The sequence below is a fragment of the Pinus tabuliformis genome, chromosome 7, assembly GCF_031772625.1.
Source record: "Pinus tabuliformis cultivar Carrire ecotype Pingquan chromosome 7, CPIR1, whole genome shotgun sequence".
Taxonomy (NCBI): Eukaryota; Viridiplantae; Streptophyta; class Pinopsida; order Pinales; family Pinaceae; genus Pinus; species Pinus tabuliformis.
In genome coordinates, this window is record NC_142293.1 from 154,710,350 (window position 1) to 154,733,144 (window position 22,795).

The following is a 22,795-nucleotide window of genomic DNA, read 5'->3' on the forward strand; positions in this document are numbered from 1 at the left end:
ATCATGCTCCAAACAAGACAAAGGAGAAGATGAGTCTTTCCTCCATGACCACTCAAAAGGAAAAGGGAAAGAAGAACACTTTCTCACACCTCCTAATAGCCCTGAACATAAAAAGAAAGCATCTTTGATCAAACTAGATGTTAAATTTGATTTGCCTATATATGATGGAGAGTTGAATGTAGAAAAGATGGACAATTGGATTAGACAAATTGATATTTGTTGCAAAGTGCAAAGCATTGAATCAGACAAGAGCAAGATTCAACTGGCAAGCCTATGCCTTGGAGGCACTGCCTTGGTTTGGTGGGAAGGTAGGACCCAAGCTGACCTGAAGAGACATGGTAGGACTATCTCTGTCTGGAGTGAATTTGTTTCTCTAATCAAAAAATAGTTCTATCCATTGGCCTACATGCAGCAAGCCATGATGAGTTGGCAAACTCTTCGACAGTTGAAAGGGAAAAGTGTACAAGGGTACACTCAAGAATTTAGAAAGAGAGCATTGATTCTAGGAATCTCATTAGACACGCCTAAGACTCTGTTGAATTACATTGGTGGTCTACACATCTACATGAGGCACACTATCCTCATGTTTAATCCCACTAGTATAGATGAGGTATTTGTACAAGCTACTCATCTAGAACCTAGAGGAAAGAATGGAAGTCCAGAAGTTGGGGGATCATCCCAACCCACTATAATTAAGAATAAGGAGAAAAGAAAGCAGAAACGGAAAGCAAGGAAGGCTAATATTGTACAGAAGAGCAAAACTTCATGCACTCACTGTAAAAAGGATGGGCATGATGATGAGAACTATTGGATTCTACATCCAGAGCTGAGACCTATGAAGTTCAAGGGCAAGAAGAAGAAGACTACTACAGCTATTCAGAGAGATTTAGGGTCAGACTCAGGAGATGAAACAACTATTGCAGCCACAGGTATAAAAGGTAAGAATTTTGAAGCATCTACTAGTAATTCTGCACAATCTATTATTAATGAAGAAAACGAGAGAAAAAGACATGAACTTTTCCATATTCGAGTTATTTCCAAACATCAAAAGATTGATACTTTGTTTGATAGTGACTCACAAGTAAATTTAATTTCTGAAGCAATTGTAAAGAAGTTGGGATTAGTAACTACACCTCACAAGAAACCATATCCATTAGGATGGTTGAATGATAAAGCACAACTACAAGTGACTAGACATCGCAAACTCAAGTTTTCTTTTGGGTCAGAATTTGTAGATGAGGTCGAGTTAGACATAATTCCTTTGGATATATGTGGAATTGTTTTAGGAAGTCCTTACTTGTATGATAGAAAAGCTATTTTCTATAGAGCTGAGAACAAGTATCTACTTGTTAAAGATGGAATCAAATACTTTGTAAGAGCTCATACGCTCAAGAATAATTATACTCTCATAAACTTAGGGCAGATGAAACGAATGATAAATTCATGTAAAAAATTCTTACTGATGGTTATAAAGGAAAAGAAACCTGATGAAACCCATGTATTTGAAGGATGTAATGCTGAATAGCAAGCTGATTTAGAAAAGGTTGTTTCAGAGTATGATATCTTGTTTCAAGAACCTAAAGGTCTACCACCCAAAAAGGAAATAGTACATGATATTATTTTGCAGCAAGGTGCTCAATTGCCTAGCATTGGAATGTACAGGTTGTTTGCTTTAGAGAATGCTGAAATCAAGAAGCAGGTGTAGGGGTTGCTCGAGAAAGGGTTCATCAAACCTAGCACATCACCATGTGGGTCACCAATTGTTTTGGTGAGAAAGAAAGATGGCTCGTGGAGAATGTGCATCGATTACTGAGCACTGAATAAGATAACAATCAAAAATCGTTATCCCCTTCCTCGCATAGATGATATTTAGATCAATTGAAGGAAGCTGTTTATTTTTCCAAATTGGACTTGCACAATGGATACCATCAAGTCAGAGTTGCAAAACAAGATGCATGGAAGACGGCTTTCAAAACAAAGCAGGGATTGTATGAGTGTCTGGTTATGCCTTTTAGCTTAACTAATGCTACTGCTACTTTCATGAGATTAATGAATGATGTACTCAGACCTTTTCTTGATGATTTTGTTATTGTGTATCTGGATGACATTCTAATTTTTAGAAAAACATGGGAAGAACACTTAAAGCATGTTAAGAAGACATCAGATATTTTGAAAAGAGAAAAACTTCATGTTAAACTCTCAAAATGTGAATTTGGAAAAACATCTCTAAATTATTTGGGTCATAAAGTAGGGGGTGGTGAATTGAAGATAGATCCCTCTAAGGTGGCAGTCATTTTAAACTAGCATAAACCCAAATCTGCTACAGAAGTTAGAAGCTTCTTAGGGGCAGCACAATATTGGAGAAAGTTCATTTCTAACTTTTCCTTAATTTCAGCCCCCTTACATGCTTTAACAAGATTGAACAAGGTGTTTTAGTGGGGAGGCAAACAACAGAAAGCCTTCGACACCATGAAAGAAAAGATTAGTACAACACCTATACTAGCACTGCCTGATCTTCAAAGACCATTTGAGATCCAAACAGATTCCAGTGACTATTCCATGGGAGCAGTGTTGACACAACATGGCAAACCCATATGTTATCATTTTGAGACATTTAATTCTGTAGTAGTTAACTATCCTACATATGATAAAGAATTGTATGCATTAGTCCAGAGTGTGAAAAAGTGGAAACATTACTTAATGGGCAAAGAGACAGTAATACATACTGATCATCAACCACTTCAATATCTACACTCCCAAACTAAATTGCAGCAATCAAGACACTATAGTTGGATTGGTTTTCTACAATAGTTTCATTTAGCCATCAGATATAAAAAGGTATTACATAATAAAGCTGTAGACATGTTATCTAGACCCATTATAAATGCATCTACTATACTTAAGCATAATTTTGTGTTACATGAGAGCTACATTGAACAATATGCTCAAGATATAGATTTCAAAGATGTATATGGAACTTTAAGTCAAGGAAAAAGAGTAGAAGAATTGGAAAACCATGTAAAGGACTGACTCTTATACCATTGTGGGAAGTTATGCATTCCACAAACTGAAAGAGTAAAGATAATTCGAGAAGCACACACTTCTTTAATATCAGATCACTTTGGGGTAAGTAAAACAGTTGCACAGCTGCAAAGATTTTGTTATTGGCCAAAAATGAATGAGATAGTTTCTAGATATGTAAGAGGGTGTACTATGTGTGCTAAAAGCAAGCCCAACAACAGAAAACTAGGCTTGTACACTCCATTACCAATTCCTTCTCACCCTTGGGAAAGTGTTTCCATGGATTTTTTTGGAGGACTGCCTAAATCTAGGAAAGGTCATGATTACCTATATGTTGTTGTGGATAGGTTCAGCAAAATGTGTATTTTGATACCTTGTAATAAACATATTACAACTGAACAAACCACAAAATTGTTCTTTGAACATGTATGGGTTCATTTTGGATTACCCACTTCCATTGTATCTGATTGAGACACATGATTTATGGGAAAGTTTTGGTCAAATCTATGGGAACTGATGGACACCAAACTGAAGAAAAGCACAGCTTTTCATCCACAAACTGATGGCCAGACAGAAGTAGTTAACAGGACAGTGATCCAGTTACTCAGGGGATATTGCAGCAAGCATCCTAAGCTTTGGGATGAACATTTTTGTTATGTGCAGCATGCTTACAACAGAGCAAAGCATTATTCTAAACAGAGATCTCCTTTTGAGACCTGCTTTGGTTTCACACCAAGGTCTCCTTTGGATTTGTCTTTGGTAAAGACACCACAGTTGAGGGACACAGTGATGTGGACAGGGCAACTAGGTTCATTGAACAGATCCAAGAGATCCACCAGGCAGTACAAGAACAGCTGGAAAAGAGCCAAGCCAAATACAAGGCAAGGCATGATAAGCATCAGATGGAGCATAGTTTCCAAGTCGATGACCAAGTCTAGCTGTACATCAGCAAGGACAGGATGCAAGGTGAAGGTAAAAAGCTAAAGCCTATTAGGTATGGACCTTTCAGGATACTTGAGAAGATTGGTGAGAATGATTTTTTCCTTGATCTACCAGCTTACATGCACATCTACTCAATCGTGAATGCAAATTGCTTGAGGCTATTTCAACCTTCACTAATTGATGATCCCGAGGAGCAGAGCCAATTGCCTTCTATTAATGACCTGCTACCTGAATATCTTAATGAATTTCAGGAAGACACAGTGCTGGATAGGAAGGTGAGGACGACGCGCAGGGGAGATGTTGAGTGCCTCAGAATTGGGCTCAAGGGTTCAAAGCTGAGCAGTGCAAAGTGGATAGAGATTGGACAAGTGAGACAATCGTACCCTCACTTAGTCGATGATTGAAAACCAACTTTTGGTGGTCCAAAATCTTTTTCAGTGGGAAGGTTGTGATCCGAATTGGATCCATGAAAAATAATCAAAGTTCCATGACTGTATCAAATCGGGACAGACTTCGAATTTACGGATAAAGAGAGATCAAGAAAACCTCTAGACAGTGGAAGTTTGCAGCCGGCAAGGAATGACGAGGACCTTGGTCAAAGCACACTAACCTAGGCCCATAGAGACTGCGCAAAAGGAAAAATTGGCACTTGGGAAGCCTAGATCAGGAAACAGAGGGAATTTCTGATGCACGCTTAGCGCTAATCATGCATCACTAGGCAAAACTGCTCGAGAAGGAAAGGCCCCGAGTGCTCGGTCGCATGGGAAGCCAGGAACCCATGGGGAAAGCGCTAAGGCAAAAGGCGGGACCCGCACTCCAAAATCGGCGGTATATCGGAAGCATCCTCGGGCAGTAAGTGGATTTGGTGAAAAACGAGCGATTCCATACATTACAAGACGTGTGTTCGGTGGATGAGAGAGAAAACTGCTTCTCATCGCGTGCTAACGGTCGAGCAAGTCAACTACGTGAAATGAGCGAATGTCGTAGGATCTAGGGGCTCCAGATCTGATGGTGGAGATTGCGCCTGAGGGAGGAACCGGATTTGACAGGGGATTAAGCTGCGACACATAAGAATTTGAAGTCCGATTTGACCACTAAGTTGGCAAATGAGTCATTCCATAGTGCAACTGAAAAATCGAACCGTTGAGGAAGAGTTGACACAGTTCGTGAGAGGACAAGTGGCCACTCCCTTTGAGACGTTGGCAAAGACGCAGAGGCATGGAATTCCAAGCGAACAACAGCAGGAAAATTGAAGGGGCGAAAGAGGAGGTGAGCATTCATGAGACAGACTGACTTTAAGCCATGAATATACATAGCACAGAGAACGAGGACAGAGAGAGGAGGTGAAAGAACAGTGAAGCAAGAAGTGGAAAAACATAAAGCTGAGCTAACCTGCAGTGTAAGGCAGCATCGAGCAGACAAGTAATCCCTGTGAGGATCTGTCGAGAATTGAGTACCACATTGGGCTCCTCCCATTAAAGACCAGAGAGGTCAAGTTTTGGCAAGGAAAAGAGTTTGTGCACTCTAGTGGCTTGGGGAATCCAAGAACCACCCTACCAAACATTCTATGTTTTAGAAGACTCAAATTGAGCTCCTCATTGTAATTCTCTGCTTTAAAGACACAATAAAAGAAGGCCACCACTGAGAGCTGGACCGGAGATGTAGCCCTGGAGAATAGGGTGAACTCCTTATTAATTGTTGTGTTCTTGCATTTGCTTACTATGTTTTCCTTACTTTTTTCTATTTTTCCAGTGTCTGTGTATTTTGCAATCTAATCGATCCGTTGCCTAAAATAACATAGACACACACTAGCACATGAGTCTGTAATACCTTCATATAATAATTATTTAACCGAGGTCACATACGAGTGATTTTCAGATCACCACCACTCAAAAAACCCTTTTAAATTTTGAAATCAAATCATGATGTGTAAGGCTTACCCCTTTTGTAGTCTAGGAGTAACTCCTTGTGCTAACATAGGGTTTGAAATTACACAAAATTTTCAGTATATTAGTCGAGCATTTGGTATTAACCCTCATTTTAGGTTTTTACCAGTTGTAAAGCCTCCATAATTATTGAAGGCACTAGACTCAGCTGTAAAATTGCTTACATAAACGAGTTGTGTATTTGTCGGTTTAAAGCATATTACAAGTAAGCATTTGGTTAGCTACACATTTCACTATGTCTTTTTCATCGGTTAGTTAACTTCTCTATGTTTTTTTTTTCTCCCTTATGTCACTCCTCTTGCCATTTTCCAAATTAATCCTTCTCAGTTTTATGTTACCTTATTTCAAAGTACTCCACTGTCTCTTATTATGAACGACACATGTTTGTCTCGCAGAATTTCATTTTGAGAAAATATATTTCGTTGGTTGCTTCCAAAGTTTTATTTGCAATTGCACCTCATTTTCAGGGTTTCATCTATGTACCCTATGATGAATTCACCTGGTTATTCTTGTTTCTATACTTAAATTTTTGTGCATGTATGGAGCTTATCATGGTGAAACCCCTGCTCCCATTACATGTTGTAACCAAGCCATTTTTCACGCTCTATTCGAAACATTAAATAGTCCCTTCATAATTATCCTTTTTGCAAAAGAAAAATATGATTATTTCATTAAACCCTAACATGCAAATTGTTTTATCATGTTACTCTTTCTAGAATTATTTCATGAAATTTTTTATTGCTACCTTCGTCTAAATAAAACTTTGACTATGTACAATCATGGAATCCTCTTTAAATCCTTATTCCATTTAGCTACTTTCAAAGAAAAAATGATGGTAAATATTTTCTTTCCCGAATAAAATTTCCACTTAAGGAAAAATATTAAATGAATAAGAAATGCATGGGTTTTAACTCATTGTCAACACAAAATTTGGTATTGTAGCATTGTCCTTAGTCATTAAGGAAAATTATTTGTTTATAAAGGATGGATGTTTCCTTATGGAAATAGTGTCATAACTTGGGGTTTGAACTTTCACTCTCCATTTCACTCTATCTGCTTATAAGATTATGTCTCATTCTTTCTCCTAAAAACACTTAAGAAGTAACAACCTTTGGTTTATCACAATTGATTTGTAAAGTCAAACGAGTAGTTGATAAATTTACCTGTTTTATAATGATGAATAATGGTTTGATGATTTATAGAGATTAATTCAAGTTTATTAGGGTAGGACCGAGGCATAGGAAGGAGGAATAGACCAGTAGGCTAGTGGGATTCTAGGAGAAACAAGAAATTTCGTTTTATGTCCACTTTAATATCAATTTAGATGAATTCCATCTTCTTGCCAGCACTGGCAAACTCAACCTTTGGTCTCCAAATTTGTCATGCATTTCTCTCGTATATAAAAATACTTTAGTCCCCTCTCTTAGGCCTCATCCTAGCATACAAGAGATACCAAGACCCCAACCTACTAATGCACTAGTGAATGAAAATGATGGTTGGAACCCCATACAAAACTTTCCTAAATGTGATAATAATGTCTCGAGTAATGTTTCTAAACTTCCACATCCTATTTCTAGTTCTCGTTTAGCTAATCATGATGCTTCCTCACCTTATAGAATATTTATTTGTCATTTTCATTCGAAAGTTGTCCCTTATCCTACTGTCGCTTGTCATACTCATGAGCATTATGCTACTCCTTTAGCTGTCATATTTTTGTACCCTATCCTCCATCGACTTCTCTTATCAGTACTTCCTCTAAAAAATATCTTGAACATAATATCATTCCAAAATCATTTCCATATCCCAAAGCCTCTGCTCGAGAGAATATAGAAGGTCAACACAAATCTGAAGAAAAAAAACTATGCTTCTCTATGGAAAGTTTTTTGGGAGAATCCATGAATAATTCATCCCCCTTTGCATACATATTTTGACATTTTAATGGTTGATGTTTGACAGGATTTTTTTAGGAGAATATAATGCCATATGTTTTGATGGTTTACATTTTGACAATGTGCATTAAAGAGTATAAATTTTTGCAAGAGATGTTGGTGTCTCATGTTTGATATTATCTACTTTTTTGAGAAATACTTTTGGGATGGATATATTGGTGATATATTTTGATCGTGTTTTATATTTACAGTTTGACTTATGAAGGGGATATTTTCAAAATTTTGGATATGATTATGATAGTGACCTTACTACATTATAAATGTGCAAATGTTGATTCAATGGTTGGAATATTTACGTAATGCAAGGGTATTTTATATATGATTAAATCATGCATTTGAAATATTTGATGATATGGCTATGTTTATGGATGTGGGTCCTCCCCATTTCAAGTCACTCCCTATTTTTAAGAAGCCAAACCTTTTGTATTAACTTCAATTAGTTAATGCTTGATTATATTGACTTGTTCTTTAAGTTTATATATATATATATATCAAATTGTTTTCATAAGTCAAGATTAAAAAGTCTAGCTAGAATAGGAAGACAGGGATCTTGGTATGATATAGTTTGATTCTTCACTTAGGTTATTTATTTTCTTGTATTAAAATATTTATAACATACAGATATTGATCTATAGTGATTCTTTTAAATAGAAGAATTGATGGAGGTTGATAATATTTCTTGCTATAAGAGGCATCATTAATTCCAATTACTTATGATTTATGCATGTTGCATCTTTTTATAAATACTTATGTTGGCTCTATTTTATAGTAGCATATTAGCCTCTGAATGTTCCTTTTGAGTTCGTTGCAAGAAGTCATGTTTAATTTTGTTGTTTATGTCTATTAGTATTACCTATATGGTCTTGTAAAAATGGTCATTTGTTAAGAGGTCCCTTGTGGTTAGCATATCTAAACATTATTCTTTCACATTCTCAATGAAGAATCTTGCAGTATTTTTACCACCTACTATTTTAATTATTACTCTTGTATTTTTCACCTTCTTGACTATTGTTACTTATATATTGTGTATCGCATTTTTTCATTTTATTGGATGTTATCTCAAAAAAAGGAAATGATATGTATGAATTTTAAAATCTAGATTTGAATTTAATATGTTTGTGATTTTTTATTTACTTGCGAAATTATTAGCTTGTTCCCATCCTTCAAGAATACATCATGATTTGTCTTTGTAAATCATATTGTAATGCTTATTTAGTTTGCTTCAATTTTATTTTTTTATTTTACTTCAAAATTGTATTATAAATTACTTGCCTTTTGACTAGGTATCATTCCCACATTCTTGGCCATGCCAGCTAGGGTTTCAAAAGGTTGTGTGAGTGAATAAAACAAAAATTATCAACACTTCCCAAACTATTTCCCATACTGCTAATTAGATCTAAACATTGTACTTCTACAATTGGCTACTACAAATTTTTCGGTAGATGTAACATTCTACATCATACTTCAAAGGAGAAAAGGGATTTCGACACCTTTGAAATCTGCCAACATCAACTACAGGAGTGAATGATATTATTGATACAAGTGTTCCATGGGAAACATTCCTCTAGTATTGGTGGATCTTCTACTTCCTACATTTCTTTCTACCCATTCTGGTGCCTTTTCATGCTACATGCTTCTTTGGATTTGCATTATTGTTTGTATGAGACTATGTTCTAGACTCTCCCTTATAAAATCGAAGACCAAATATATTCAAAGGATATATTTGGTTGTTGAGTAAGTTATCCAAAGCCTTGGAGCTCTTTGCTTGCTTGAGTTGATTGTCCTTCTCTTCCAACTGCTTCCTCAATCTGACAAATTCTACCTCAAGCTCTTCAACTCCCCCTCCCCTTCTCTTTTTGTTGGTTGCTCATAACCTCTTCAATCTTTCTAGCCTCCTACAACTAGATATTTAGACTGAGGACTAATCTTATCTCATATCCTTCAAATAAAAAATATGCAAAAGATTTTATTAATCTTTACATAAAGCTATCAACCTACTTACTTCAGTTTTTAGTTTATCAATAAAAATCATGGTTGACTCATATCCAATGTTAAGAACCTTAACATCATCCTCATCTTCACTAGGCAACTCAACATGACTATCATCAAGCCTATCTAAAACATAACTAAAAAAAAATCATATTTACTTATATCTTCTTATCCGCTTCAGTGGAGCACACTACGCTTAGTTGAGCCTTAGTTTTCTTATTTTTCTTCTTGATGATCAATTGCATCATTAACAAGTCTACAGGGGTGAGACTCTTCTAGCTTAGATTCTTGCTTTTGAGGGCCCTATGCTTATTTTTCTTTTCTTTTTATCTTCTTCTGCTCTCCATTGTTGTTGTTATTGTTTCCTCCATACAACACCTACAAACTTTCCCAAATTTCCTTTGTAGATGTCAAATATATTATCTTCCCAAAATTTGCATTATGGAGGTTATCTTTGGAGCATTCCAAAAACTAGGAGATCCAACTACTAAAAGACAAGTGGTATGATATTGCTCCTATCTCTTCTCTAATAAATATTAGTACAAAAGCTATATCCATAATTGTAAATTACGATCAAATCAAATCTATGGAAGCATTGGTTTATACATTCTTGTTGGTATCGACCCTAGGGATAATCTTTTTCGCTATTTTCTTCCGAGAACCACCCAAACTTCCGACTAAAGGGGGAAAATAATTTTGCTTCTCCAAATCGTCATTCTTTCTCTCCCATCAAAGAAAGAATGACCTTCCCTATAGGGAAGGTCATTCTTTCAATTAGTCCTCGTGATCCTCAAAAGGATCCCTAAGTTGTTTAGAGGGTTTCCCAAAGGCGGTATATAGGGCATAACCAGTAAAGCTTACATGTAAACAAGATATGGAGATGGTGACTAAGGTTGCAATTTCCATTATTAGGTGATCCCAATATCATGGTATGTTTACCATATAATAACAAAGTTAAGTATCAATGCCAGGTAGGTTCGATCCCAGCGTTGATTTCGATGCTTAGCTTTAGTTATACTTGAATCTATATAGATCTCCCAATACGATTCAATCTCACGTTCCAATATGAAACAATCTTTTTCGTACCCATCGAGGATGCTTAAGCAGGCTCGACTGATAAGGAGAATTTTCGATAAATGACCCTTTGTGAAGACTAAGTTCCATAGCTTTGCGCTATCCCAATCATAATCTCCCTACCCCCGAAAGGCCTCCCTTTTGTCCCCTTTCGGGGTGGGCGAGGAGGGATTCGAACCCCCGACACCGTGGTTCGTAGCCACGTGCTCTAATCCTCTGAGCTACAGGCCCCGTCTCCGCTGGATTCGTTCCCAGGAGTCCCTCCCAAAAGGAAGGGATTCCTCTCTTCGGGGTAAGAGGATGCAGAAGCAAATTTATCGCATCGCTATGAGCGAGCGCAGGTATTGCGTTTCAAATAAAAGTAAAGTGTGGAGTGGGAAAGAAAATATGTAAGAAATGGGTTTCAAAGAAGACGACCTTCTAACTAATGAGAAGAGGCATTAAGCTTTTTATCATCCTGGCACCGAGCTATTTTCGGTATCACCTTCATTGGGGGGTATTTGTGTCATATCCTTCACAAACTATCTTCCAAACTTTAGATCCATAATCAAAAAAAAAAAAAAAAATTATGCCCATACCTTGAAGTTTGTAGTAGTGAGAAGATAGACTCCTCGATGATCCATCTCATTTTTTTTTCTTTTTCAATATTTCCCAGATCCATTTTCGAGTGATCAAGCTACACCCGAAATCCCCTCTTTGATACCAATTGTTGGGATCTTGACAATATTGAAAGGAGGGGGGGTGGGGGGGTGAATCAATATTGTGTTGGATAGATTACTCTAACAAATTTTTTCCTTTCTTTACCAATTAATTGAATCATCAATATAATCATTAGCAACAAATAACACATGCATAAACAAGTAAACCATCAACAACATCTAAACATCAAGGCACATAAAACAACATCGTACATGAGACATGGGATGTAATGTGGAAAAAATTCCAGGAAAAAAGCCACCATCTACTTGTCTTCATCTACTTCTTATTTATTAATAAAATCTTCAGTACATCATATCACTAGCCACCACTAGTGTGCAAGCCATAACTTGTGATCATGCGATCAACCACCCGCTCTATGCCACTACTTGATGGAAGCCATCACTTCCTAAAATTTGCAGACCACCACCTGTTGGAAGCCACCATAGCCTCAGCTATGTAGGTCACTACCTATTGTAGGGCACCATCTGTCGGATTCCCGAACACCTAATAGTTTTTCTAGCCACAACTCCCAAGTTCTTAAGCCACAACTCGAAGGGCACCGCTACACCCCTTTTTGTGTAACTATTTGGCTTTATATGATGATGCAAAATATATACAAGATGGATTTCATGGTGCTATGGGACACCCTTTTGGGACACTGGCCCAAAAACAGAAAAATAGTTTCTTGATATTACATAGATTTTCCTATACTAACCTATCTAATAAGAAGTATTGACTATACATAACATGTCTACAAAAATTTTGCTTACAAAAAGATTGGTCTCCTGAAGAGGATCCTAACTGAGTTTGGAAAAACTGAAAAAACTTTGACATGGACAAAATTACATATCTGAGAGCTTATTTGACTCTGGCATTAACTGTGGCATGGGTGCCTTAAGAAAATGACTGAGCTTGATACCTCTTGCGACCATGAGCAAGCTTCCCATTGTTGGGCTTTTCATAAGGAGTGAAATGCTCATATATAAACTTTGCCTTTGAAGCCCCAACTCCAACACAAGGATCTTGCCACTGAATTCTGTCATCTAAGCCACAACACCAACTTAGACCTTGCCACTAAAATTTGTTGATGGTGTCACTGGCATAATCGTTTTGTAGGAATTTTGTCATACGCCAGTAGGAGTGCTGAGTTGGTGGAATTTTCTGACGATGAGTAGAGTCATTGGCCGTGTTGGATCTCGGTTTGACCATAGGGAATATTCTTTCTAGTTCCAATCAATAGCTCGGAGAAATTGTTTATTCTGCCCAATTGCTCAAAGCTATGGCCTTGTGTTCCTATTCCACCAAATGCACCCAGGAGCTCGGAACTTAAACCATGGTGAGACTGTTGAGAGTTCTTGTACCCATAATACTACAAATTACATCTTGCGAATTATGATGAACCCATATAGGCTACTAGAGAGAGAGATGAAGATGGTTAGGTTGGGAGGCCACTGCACAAACCATGTCTAGCCTGCAAATTGGGGCCTAGAGGGTCTGAATGTGATTCCCATTACAATTAGTGTGCTCCATCTCTGAGATAGCCAAAGCAAGCTAGCACAGGGGCCTATTAACGACTGGGAAGAGAGAATGAGCATGAAGGGCATGGCTTCTTCCTACGGACAACACCATACTCACCATAACTATGAACATCCAATTTGCTGGAGGTGGAATAATGATAGGGTGGCAAAGAGGGAAATGATGACTCACTATGATGCTAGCCTCATTTTGTCTTAGTTGAGCATGCATGAATTCATAATGGCACATTGATGAATGATAATGAGTCATGTGGGTTTTGTGAGTAAATCCTCTAGTGCTTCTACAAGTGAAGAGATCAACAAGGTAGAGTCTATCTCCACTGAGTTTGATGTGAAGCACGTTGAGAAGAGAGCCAGTGTGTTAGGGAATTAATGACTTGGATAGATGTCCCTTGGCACCCTTCCCTGTGTTACACATGTTGATCGGCGTCAAGCTCATGCACCCATAGTGGGGGACGCCACTTCCCTGAATCCACAAGCCACCACTTAATAATATAAGTTAATATTTAATATTTAACTTTTAATTCTTAATATTAATTTCCCTAATTTTTATATTGCTTTGCTTAGGATTTATTTATCTTAGATATTTATTTATTAATAATAATTTATTATAATAAATTAATATTATTAATATTTAATAATAACCTTTAAAAAATTATTCCTTTAACTTAATCCTAAATATTTTTTTATTTGTATTAATATTTTATTATAGTAATTTAATTAATATTATTGAACCATATTATTAACTATATTATTTATTTTTCATATTTATTCCTTAATATTAGTAATCTAAATTTATATTCCTTAGACTTAGGATTTTTATGTATTTATCCAATATTATTATTATTTAAATTATTGCATATATAACGGTTAATACTATTAAAATTATAATATATAACGGTTAATACCATTAAAATTATAATTTATTTGGTTTAGGATATATTTATTTATTATTAACCTTTTATAATAATTTAATTAGCTTAGTTATTATTATAATTATTTTTTATTTTTTTTTATTTCATAGCACCTTTGACTTAATCATTTACCTTTGACCTTTGATGTAATCATTCATTTATTTCTTTCTTAAAAACTATGTTATTTGACCTTTGACTTAATCATTTAATTTTTATTTTATTATTGTCTAAGAGCTATTTTCTTTGACCTATGATCTCATCATTTATTTATTTATATTTTTTAGTTATTTATTTCTTAATTGGTATTTTCTTTGACATTTGAGATAATTTTTGAGCTTATAGGAATTCTTCTCCCTTTTTATTGCTCCTATTGGATCAATTTCTTTTCATCTAATTATCTAGAAGATGAATAACATTAGCTGTTTGAAAGACATCCGAAATCTAAAATATTTATGTGATGGATCTGGAAGATAGATCTCTTAAACTGTTTGCTGGCAAGCCACAACTCACCCACTAAAGGCCCCAACCAACTCACCCAAGGCACCAACCTTCAAGCTCCCGTGGACCACTTTTCATACATTTTCGAGCTAGGATCCACTCATCAAATCAAACAAATTGTAAACCTAGTTTCATCCATTTTTATACTAAACCCACTATAAACTCTATACTTTTCCACTGACTCAATCAAATTGTATCAAACCTTTTGTAACCCAAACAACCTCTCACAATAAATTCTCTCACAAGACAAAATCCCTAACACATAAATCAACATATAAACATTCCATACTAATGAAACATTTGGCCAACACTCCATAGACCCACTATAAACTCTATGCTTTTCAACTGACTCAATCAAATTGTATCACACCTTCACTAAACCCAAACGACCTCTCGCAATAAATTCTCTCACACTCAACAAGTCAAAATCCCCTCACGCATAAATCAACATATCAACATTCCATACTAATGAAACCTTTGCCCAACACTCAGCAGCATACTCATGACTCACAAACACTCTCTCTATGCAGCATCATACACACATCTTACTGACTCAATACACAACCTAAACTATGTAGCAACATACATTTTAACCAACAACTATATAGGACATTACACACTCTCTATGCAGCATCATACACACATCTTACTGACTCAATACACAACCTAAACTATGTAGCAACATACATTTTAACCAACAACTATATAGGACATTACACAGTCAATACAAAGCATAAATATGAGCTCTCAACCTCAGCCATATAGCATCTTTGTCACTCATCTCTAATCCCTGCAACAATAGAATTATTAGCAACCACAAACAAAGCAACTACTGTGACCAATGTGCACTCATTGAAACAAGCTCTGCTACAGTTATTCTTTTTAGCTTTAAATCGATGACCATCAACTAATCAATCCATGCACACTTTATTCTATGGCAATGATGTCTCTGCCATTGCATTCTACCTCTATCTCAATGCACTGACACTTCTGATCTCTTTCCAAACGCACTCTACAATACAAACTCTATCCACTGGAATCATACTCAAAACATCAATTCACAGTTACCTCGATGCGCACTGTCTCTGTGTACTGTCCATCAATCTGTGTATACTCTGCGCACAACCTTCAAATCTCACACAGCCTAACCTCTCAAAAATCAATAGGAGGCATATATTTAAACTGATTCACTCCGCACATATATAACCTATCTCATCAACGCGCTCACATCCTGGGAAACAAGATCAACGCTTAATTGAAAATGTGACTCGATCAATCACTAAATCGTTCCACTACCTCAACCCATACAAGGATAAATCATACGATGACAAGATCAAACAGTTGACTACAACTAGTAGCTACAGGAAAGTGTCGCTGGCACTAAAATGACAGGATGCAGCAACTGCTGCGTGCAGACAATGTGCATACCATGTCACTACTCTAGTGTCACTCTGTGGCCAGAGGGAGGCCGTGTCACTCTAGTAAACTTGGAAATTTCAATGGCTCCTCTGACCCAGATTTCTGCCAACTTCATCAACATCTTGACAGGCACCTCCAAGATGTGTACACACTTCAGCAAATCTTTGCAACACACCTGACCATCAGCACAAGTCTATCAAACTTCTTGACATCGGTGTCCCACTCAACTGGTTGATTCTCATAATTGACATCAATGCCAACACCAGATTTCAACACATTAAACCTTTTTTTTAATAATATATAAAAAAATAAATTTTAATATAACAACATAAACATTTTTATTCAACATATAATAATATATGATGATAAAAACTTTTATTTAACCTATAATAATATAGGATGAAAAAAGTTCATATGGATTAACAGGAAAAATAAATATATTAAAGATTTATAAAGATTTGAACCAACTAAATTCAAAGTTATATAAAATTTTATAGATATGTATTTTTTTTTTGAAAATTCATTCACTTGAAAGCAGATTTTAATACTTTAAATTTGTAATAATTTGATTTTTATTTTTCTATTTGTTTTTTAATTTAATTGACAATTTAGGGAAATTTTTCGAATCTTAAATTTTAATAGTTAAATTACATTATTAAAATATACAAAATATTTTAAAATCATTATATTAATTTAAATATTTAAAAATATAATTTTTATTAAAAAATACAATTTAATTAACCAAATTTATATAATCAAATTAATGTAATTATGTTTATAGATATGAATAAATTTTCCATAATTTTAATCCAATTATTAATGATTACTATATAGATGATAGAAATTTAATTTTTATAGAAATTTAATTTTTATAGAATATATTTTAATATACATAATAGTATTATTATTGATCATTAATTATGATCTTTTAATTATTTTGCTAAAATTAATTAATTAATAATTTTCTGGTTACTTTTAATCAAATATTTTTAAAAACTTGAATTTAAATTGTTTAATTTGTATAATTTGTATAATTTGTATAATTTGAGTGCTCTAGGGGTTTCTAAGGGTGCTTTTATGCATTCAAAAATGTATTTTAAACAACAAAAAATGAAATAACTATTTCGTTTATAAGTTATATTATATCTTTTTTAAATATACACATATTTAACTAGTATATTAAATTTTTTTAATTAATTATAATAATAATTTAGAAATAGCTTATAATTTGGTTCATTTTTACGATTTTTTTTAATTTGGATGATATGAATGGTATGATGAGATAAATATTTTGATGTTTTATATGGATTAATGCCCAATAAACATTTACCATTAATTTAATTTATATAATTACAATATTATTAAAAATTAATTAAAATAAAATCTTTTTAAATTTAAAAATATGTTATATACCCTTTATATATTATAAAAATTTCTCAATAATACATAATTTTATAATTTCTATTTTATACTTAATTTTGAAAGTAACAAACTACTTCACATGTATGATATTTTCTTATAAGGAAAATTATCTACAAATTAATAATTTCCATGATAAAGTAGAAATAAATTTCCATAACTAAAAATATTATTACATGTTTTATATATATAATTCTTATATTATTTTTTTATAATTAATAAAAATAATAATTATTATTATTATTATAATTTAATTAAGTTTGAGATTTTTCCTGATCATATAATATGAAATACATAATAAAATAAATGCTCTGATATTTTTCATAGATTAATATCAATAAACCTTTACCCACCATTTAAATTATTTAAATACACGATGGTTAAAAATAATTAAAATAAAAAACATATAATATAAAAAATTCCCATTTAAATTTAAAAATATCTTCCATGTCATCCATTATAGACTTCCAAATGATACATAATTTTTTCAATTCCCAATTTTTTTAAAACCCAAGTTTTCGTGTTCCTCTCCACCTAAATTAGAGCGCGACAGACTGTGCTCCACTGTGCTCCACGCAATTAGAGCGCGAGGACTGTGCCACGCGTATGGCATTTCTTACACGGATGGTTTGTTTTCAGCCCCACGCAACTGCAAGGGTTGCTTCGAAGGTAACTCTTACTCTTGGTTTGAGTCCCCAAAACACATTAGATTTTTATTTTGTGTCACAGTCGGAATCGTTGGCTTAATTTTATTCTTATATTATAATTGTGTGATCTTTTCGCCGCCATTTCCTTTGAAGAGCACGCACACCGCTTTGGAACGAATATGGGTGAGTGAGATTAAAGCAATGTTACGACCTGGTACCAACTTCAACAGCTTACACCATAACAGACGCTTTCCCATGGACGTCCTCCTTATCACTCACTTCGCTATATATTCCTGCAACTCTGTCACGGCTTCACAATAATTCAGGTGCCTTATATATCAGTAGAATCAACGGATATACCCAGGGTCATTGTGTGGGAGCTTGAAGAGAATATGGGTGTGTTAGTAATGAAAATTACGTTGCTTCTTACGGTTAGCTTGTTTTTTTCAGCCATGGAAGCGGAGGGGAAGACGAGGCATTACAAGTTTGACGTAAGTTTGCTGCTTTATTGATTTGCTACAATATTCATTCATGGCTCGTGGATCATCATAGAATTGTTTAATAAATACAACTGAAGTGTGTGATTTACTTTGATTTCAGGTAGAACTGAAGAATGTGAGCCGCTTATGCCACACAAAACCCATTGTGACTGTGAATGGAAAGTTTCCGGGTCCAACAATATACGCAAGGGAAGGAGATACCGTCATAGTGAAGGTGACCAATCATGTCAAATATAACGTTTCCATACATTGGTAATAATATCATCACCTTTTGCAGTTCAAATAATTCATATGCACTGCAATGCAAGATCATAATTGCTTGAATTGTGAAATATATTGAAAAGAAAAAAATGTCGAACTTCAGGCACGGGGTGAGGCAGCTCCGCACGGGTTGGGCTGATGGGCCGGCTTATATAACTCAATGCCCTATTCAAACAGGGCAGAGCTACGCGTACAACTTCACACTCACTGGACAACGAGGCACATTGTGGTGGCACGCTCATATTCTGTGGTTGAGAGCAACAATTCACGGAGCCATTGTTATTTTACCCCCTAAGCATAATCCATATCCCTTCCCCAAACCCCATAAGGAGATTACTCTGCTTCTAGGTATAGCAATTTTAATACAGATTCACTAGACTATAGTATTTGACGTTTAATTGTCGTCCAAGTGAGCACTTAACTTAGATTTCTCACCGGTTCAACCATTGGTGCAGGAGAGTGGTGGAATGCAGATGTGGAAGCTGTTATTAATGAAGCGCTTAAAGCCGGAGGAGCACCCAACGTGTCTGATGCCCACACCATTAATGGAAAGCCAGGGCCACTCTTCAAATGCCCTACCAAAGGCAAGAGGCTATAAATACCTGGAAATATTTAGGAATGTTTATTGTTGGGGAATATACATGAAAATCTGATGATCTGATTTGGGAATGCAGACACTTTCGCGGTTCCAGTGGAGCATGGGAAGACTTACCTTCTTCGAATCATCAACGCAGCTCTTAATGATGAGCTCTTTTTTGATGTTGCAAACCATCATCTGAAAGTGGTGGAGGTTGACGCAGTGTACACAAAGCCACTAATAACGAAATCAATAGTAATTGCTCCAGGCCAGACCACAAATGCCTTGCTCCACACCAACAAAAGGAGTGGCAGGTATTTCATGGCTGCTCGCTCATTCATGGACGCGCCCGTCCCCGTCGACAATAAAACCGCCACAGCCATTTTGCAGTACGTCAATTCCAATACAAATTCTGTTATAATGCCCAGCATTCCTTCCCAGAATGACACCTCCTTTGCCACCAATTTCACCAACAATCTCCGGAGCCTCAATTCCGTACGATTTCCCGCAAATGTCCCGCAGACTGTAGATCGCCATCTCTTTTTCACAGTGGGGCTTGCCCTCGACTCCTGTCCCACTTGTAACAATGGTTCCCGTGTATCTGCATCCATCAACAACATAAGTTTCGTTATGCCCAAGATTTCTCTTCTGCAAGCCCATTTCTTTAATATCACGGGTGTCTTCACCACTGATTTCCCCGATAAGCCTCCCACGCCTTTCAATTATACGGGCACTCCACCAAAAAACCCAATGACATCCAAAGGCACGAGACTCACTAGGATTCCCTTCAACTCAACGGTGCAGTTGGTACTTCAAGGCACCAGCGTGCTGACAGTGGAGAATCATCCAGTCCATCTACATGGCTTCAATTTCTTCATTGTTGGAAGAGGGTTTGGTAACTATGACCCAAAGAAGGACCCTGCCCAATTCAATCTGGTGGATCCTCCTGAGCGAAACACTGTGGGCGTGCCCACCGGTGGCTGGACGGCTATCCGATTCAGGGCTGACAATCCAGGTAACCTAATCTAACTTTTACTCATTCATCTTTCTATGTTTTGGAGAGCAGAACGTTGTGAATGATTATTGATGAATGAATGCATTTTATAGGTGTGTGGTTCATGCACTGCCATCTGGAAGTGCATACAACGTGGGGACTGAAGATGGCCTTTGTTGTGGAGGACGGAAATGGACCCAACCAATCCATCTTGCCTCCTCCCAAGGACCTTCCGAAATGCTAATTATTCCAATGCTGCCTCTACACCACCTGCATGCAGTCGTGCTCAATATAGTTCTGCAAATTACATATAATCACATCTTTAATTAACCTTTCATTGCATGGAATCAAATATTTCATTTACATAATCCACGACAACCTATTTGCATTTGCGAAGGAGGTGTCCAACATAGGACGAACTTTTTCCACGTCGCAGCACCCGGAAGTGAAAACACGTTACCATATTTCAATTTCACAATTTTTTTCTCCAGTGGAAGAGTTGAATGTAATGTAGCCAGACCAAACCCCGAACACGGCAATTGGCAAGGCTGAACGTACTTTGTTTTCCAATAATAAAATTGTGTTTATGACATAATTAAAAATAGAGTGCCATGTTTGTATTCTTTAGTGCAATTTTTTTGTTTTATAATTTTTAATTAAAATTATTTATATATTTAAGAGGTTAGAGATAGTTTATAGGACACAGAGTAATATTTATCATGTAACTTGTAAAAATTGAATTTGGGCAGGGAGGATCTTAATTATTCCCTTCAAACTACCTAGGATTAACTACACCTAGGATAAACTAAGTGTAAATATTTAACATTGAACAAATTTGACACTTAGCAAATGTAATCTAATATCAATGTCGTCTTTAACTAAAAACCTATATAATTATTAGGTATCAACAAAATATACATTCAACATTGGTTTTAGGAAAGCCAAGTGAAATTGGTTTCATATAAATTCAACATTTTAACTAGGTCAAATTACATAAAAATAAAAATTTGAATAAATAAAATAAAATTAATAACTATATTTATATGAAATGTGAAGTGGATAAGCAAATCGTTTGTTCAAATAGAAGAACTTGCATTAATTTTGGTGGATAGTAACCACTAGTAAGTCTACACATTTACTATTTTGCTCATACATAAGTGCCGAAGAAAACATAAATAATGGTGGGAAGTAACTCGTATAAAGTATATTTTTTACATCTTATTCCTATCCATTTTTTATACAAAGACTTGGTTAAATTATGGTAGGAAGTAATTGATACTAGATATTGAGTATAAGTTATTTTCAAGTATTTTATTTTTGGATGGTTTTCATGCAAAGCCTACAAAAATATCTAAAATCATGCATGAATCAACCATATCCATAAATTATGGCATAAAATATGTAACGAAGTTATCCACATGGAATTATATTGTTTAAGGACTAATCTTCAAGTTATGGTCCAATCAAATGTTTGAAAAATATTTTTTTAATAATATTTAAAAATAAATATTTATTTTTGCAAGTTAAATATTATAATTTGTATTGGTCAATGTTAAACTAATAGTAATCAACAACAAACCAATTGCTAAAGTCTTTCATTGGCAAAATGATTCCATAACCATATTAAAATTTAATTAATAAGCACATAAAAACTTAATACTTATAATAAAATTACATTATAACAAGTTTCTTAACCATGGATATTCACCCCCACTTAATCATGGATATTATTAACTTGTCAGTAGGTTTTGTTACAATACCATGGCTTATCAATACCACATGTCAAAAAACTAATCTCGAGGGAGAGAAAGCTAAGAATGAAGATATGAAGAGTGCAAAATAATTTTTATTAATAAATATTTATTAATTAATTTGATATATATTAAATTAAATTAATGAGGGAATTATAAGGGAGAAAAAGGAAGGAAGAGAGAGAGAAGGGGAGAGGAAGGGAGGGAGAGATGGAGTTAGAGGGGGAGAGAGAGGGGGGCATAGAGAGATAGAGGTGGAGAGAGAGAGGGAATGACAAGGGAGAGATGAAGAGAGAGTGAGTGAGAGAGAAGAGGAGGGAAGGAAGAGAGAAAGAGAGGAGAGAGAAGGAGAGAAGGGAAAGAGAGAGAGGGAGACACAAAGATGCAAGGCAAAGAGAAGGGGAGAGGGAGAAGGAGATAGGGAGGGAGATAGTGACATAATTGGACAACATAGAGAGAGAGAGAGTGATGGGGAGGAGAGAAAGAGGGAGGTGGGAGAGTGATCCAAATTTAGACCGGAAATAACCATAAATACAAAGATGCAGTAGAAATAACACTTCATTTCATTAATATCAAATATTGAAATATGCTTACAAACAGAATGAAAATAAGACTAGCTCGGGCTTATCTCTAAGAAGAGATGTGGTGGCTACATACCTT

The 22,795-nt window shown here is 35.4% G+C and overlaps 1 protein-coding gene and 1 non-coding gene across 2 annotated transcripts; one reads left to right on the forward strand and one right to left on the reverse strand.

The window, feature by feature from the left end:
* Window positions 1–11,078: 11,078 nt before the first annotated feature.
* Window positions 11,079–11,152, reverse strand: TRNAR-ACG (transfer RNA arginine (anticodon ACG)). The gene has a single exon. It is a non-coding gene; the product is annotated as a tRNA-Arg (tRNA).
* A 7,236-nt stretch (window positions 11,153–18,388) lies between these two features.
* LOC149246324 (laccase-11-like) lies at window positions 18,389–20,932 on the forward strand. The gene is made up of 6 exons (XM_089455664.1): window positions 18,389–18,543; window positions 18,653–18,804; window positions 18,917–19,161; window positions 19,269–19,397; window positions 19,488–20,405; window positions 20,498–20,932. The coding sequence occupies exons 1-6, from the start codon at window positions 18,445–18,447 to the stop codon at window positions 20,626–20,628; spliced, it is 1,674 nt and encodes a 557-aa protein (XP_089311790.1). The 5' UTR covers window positions 18,389–18,444; the 3' UTR covers window positions 20,629–20,932.
* The last annotated feature ends 1,863 nt before the right edge of the window (window positions 20,933–22,795 follow it).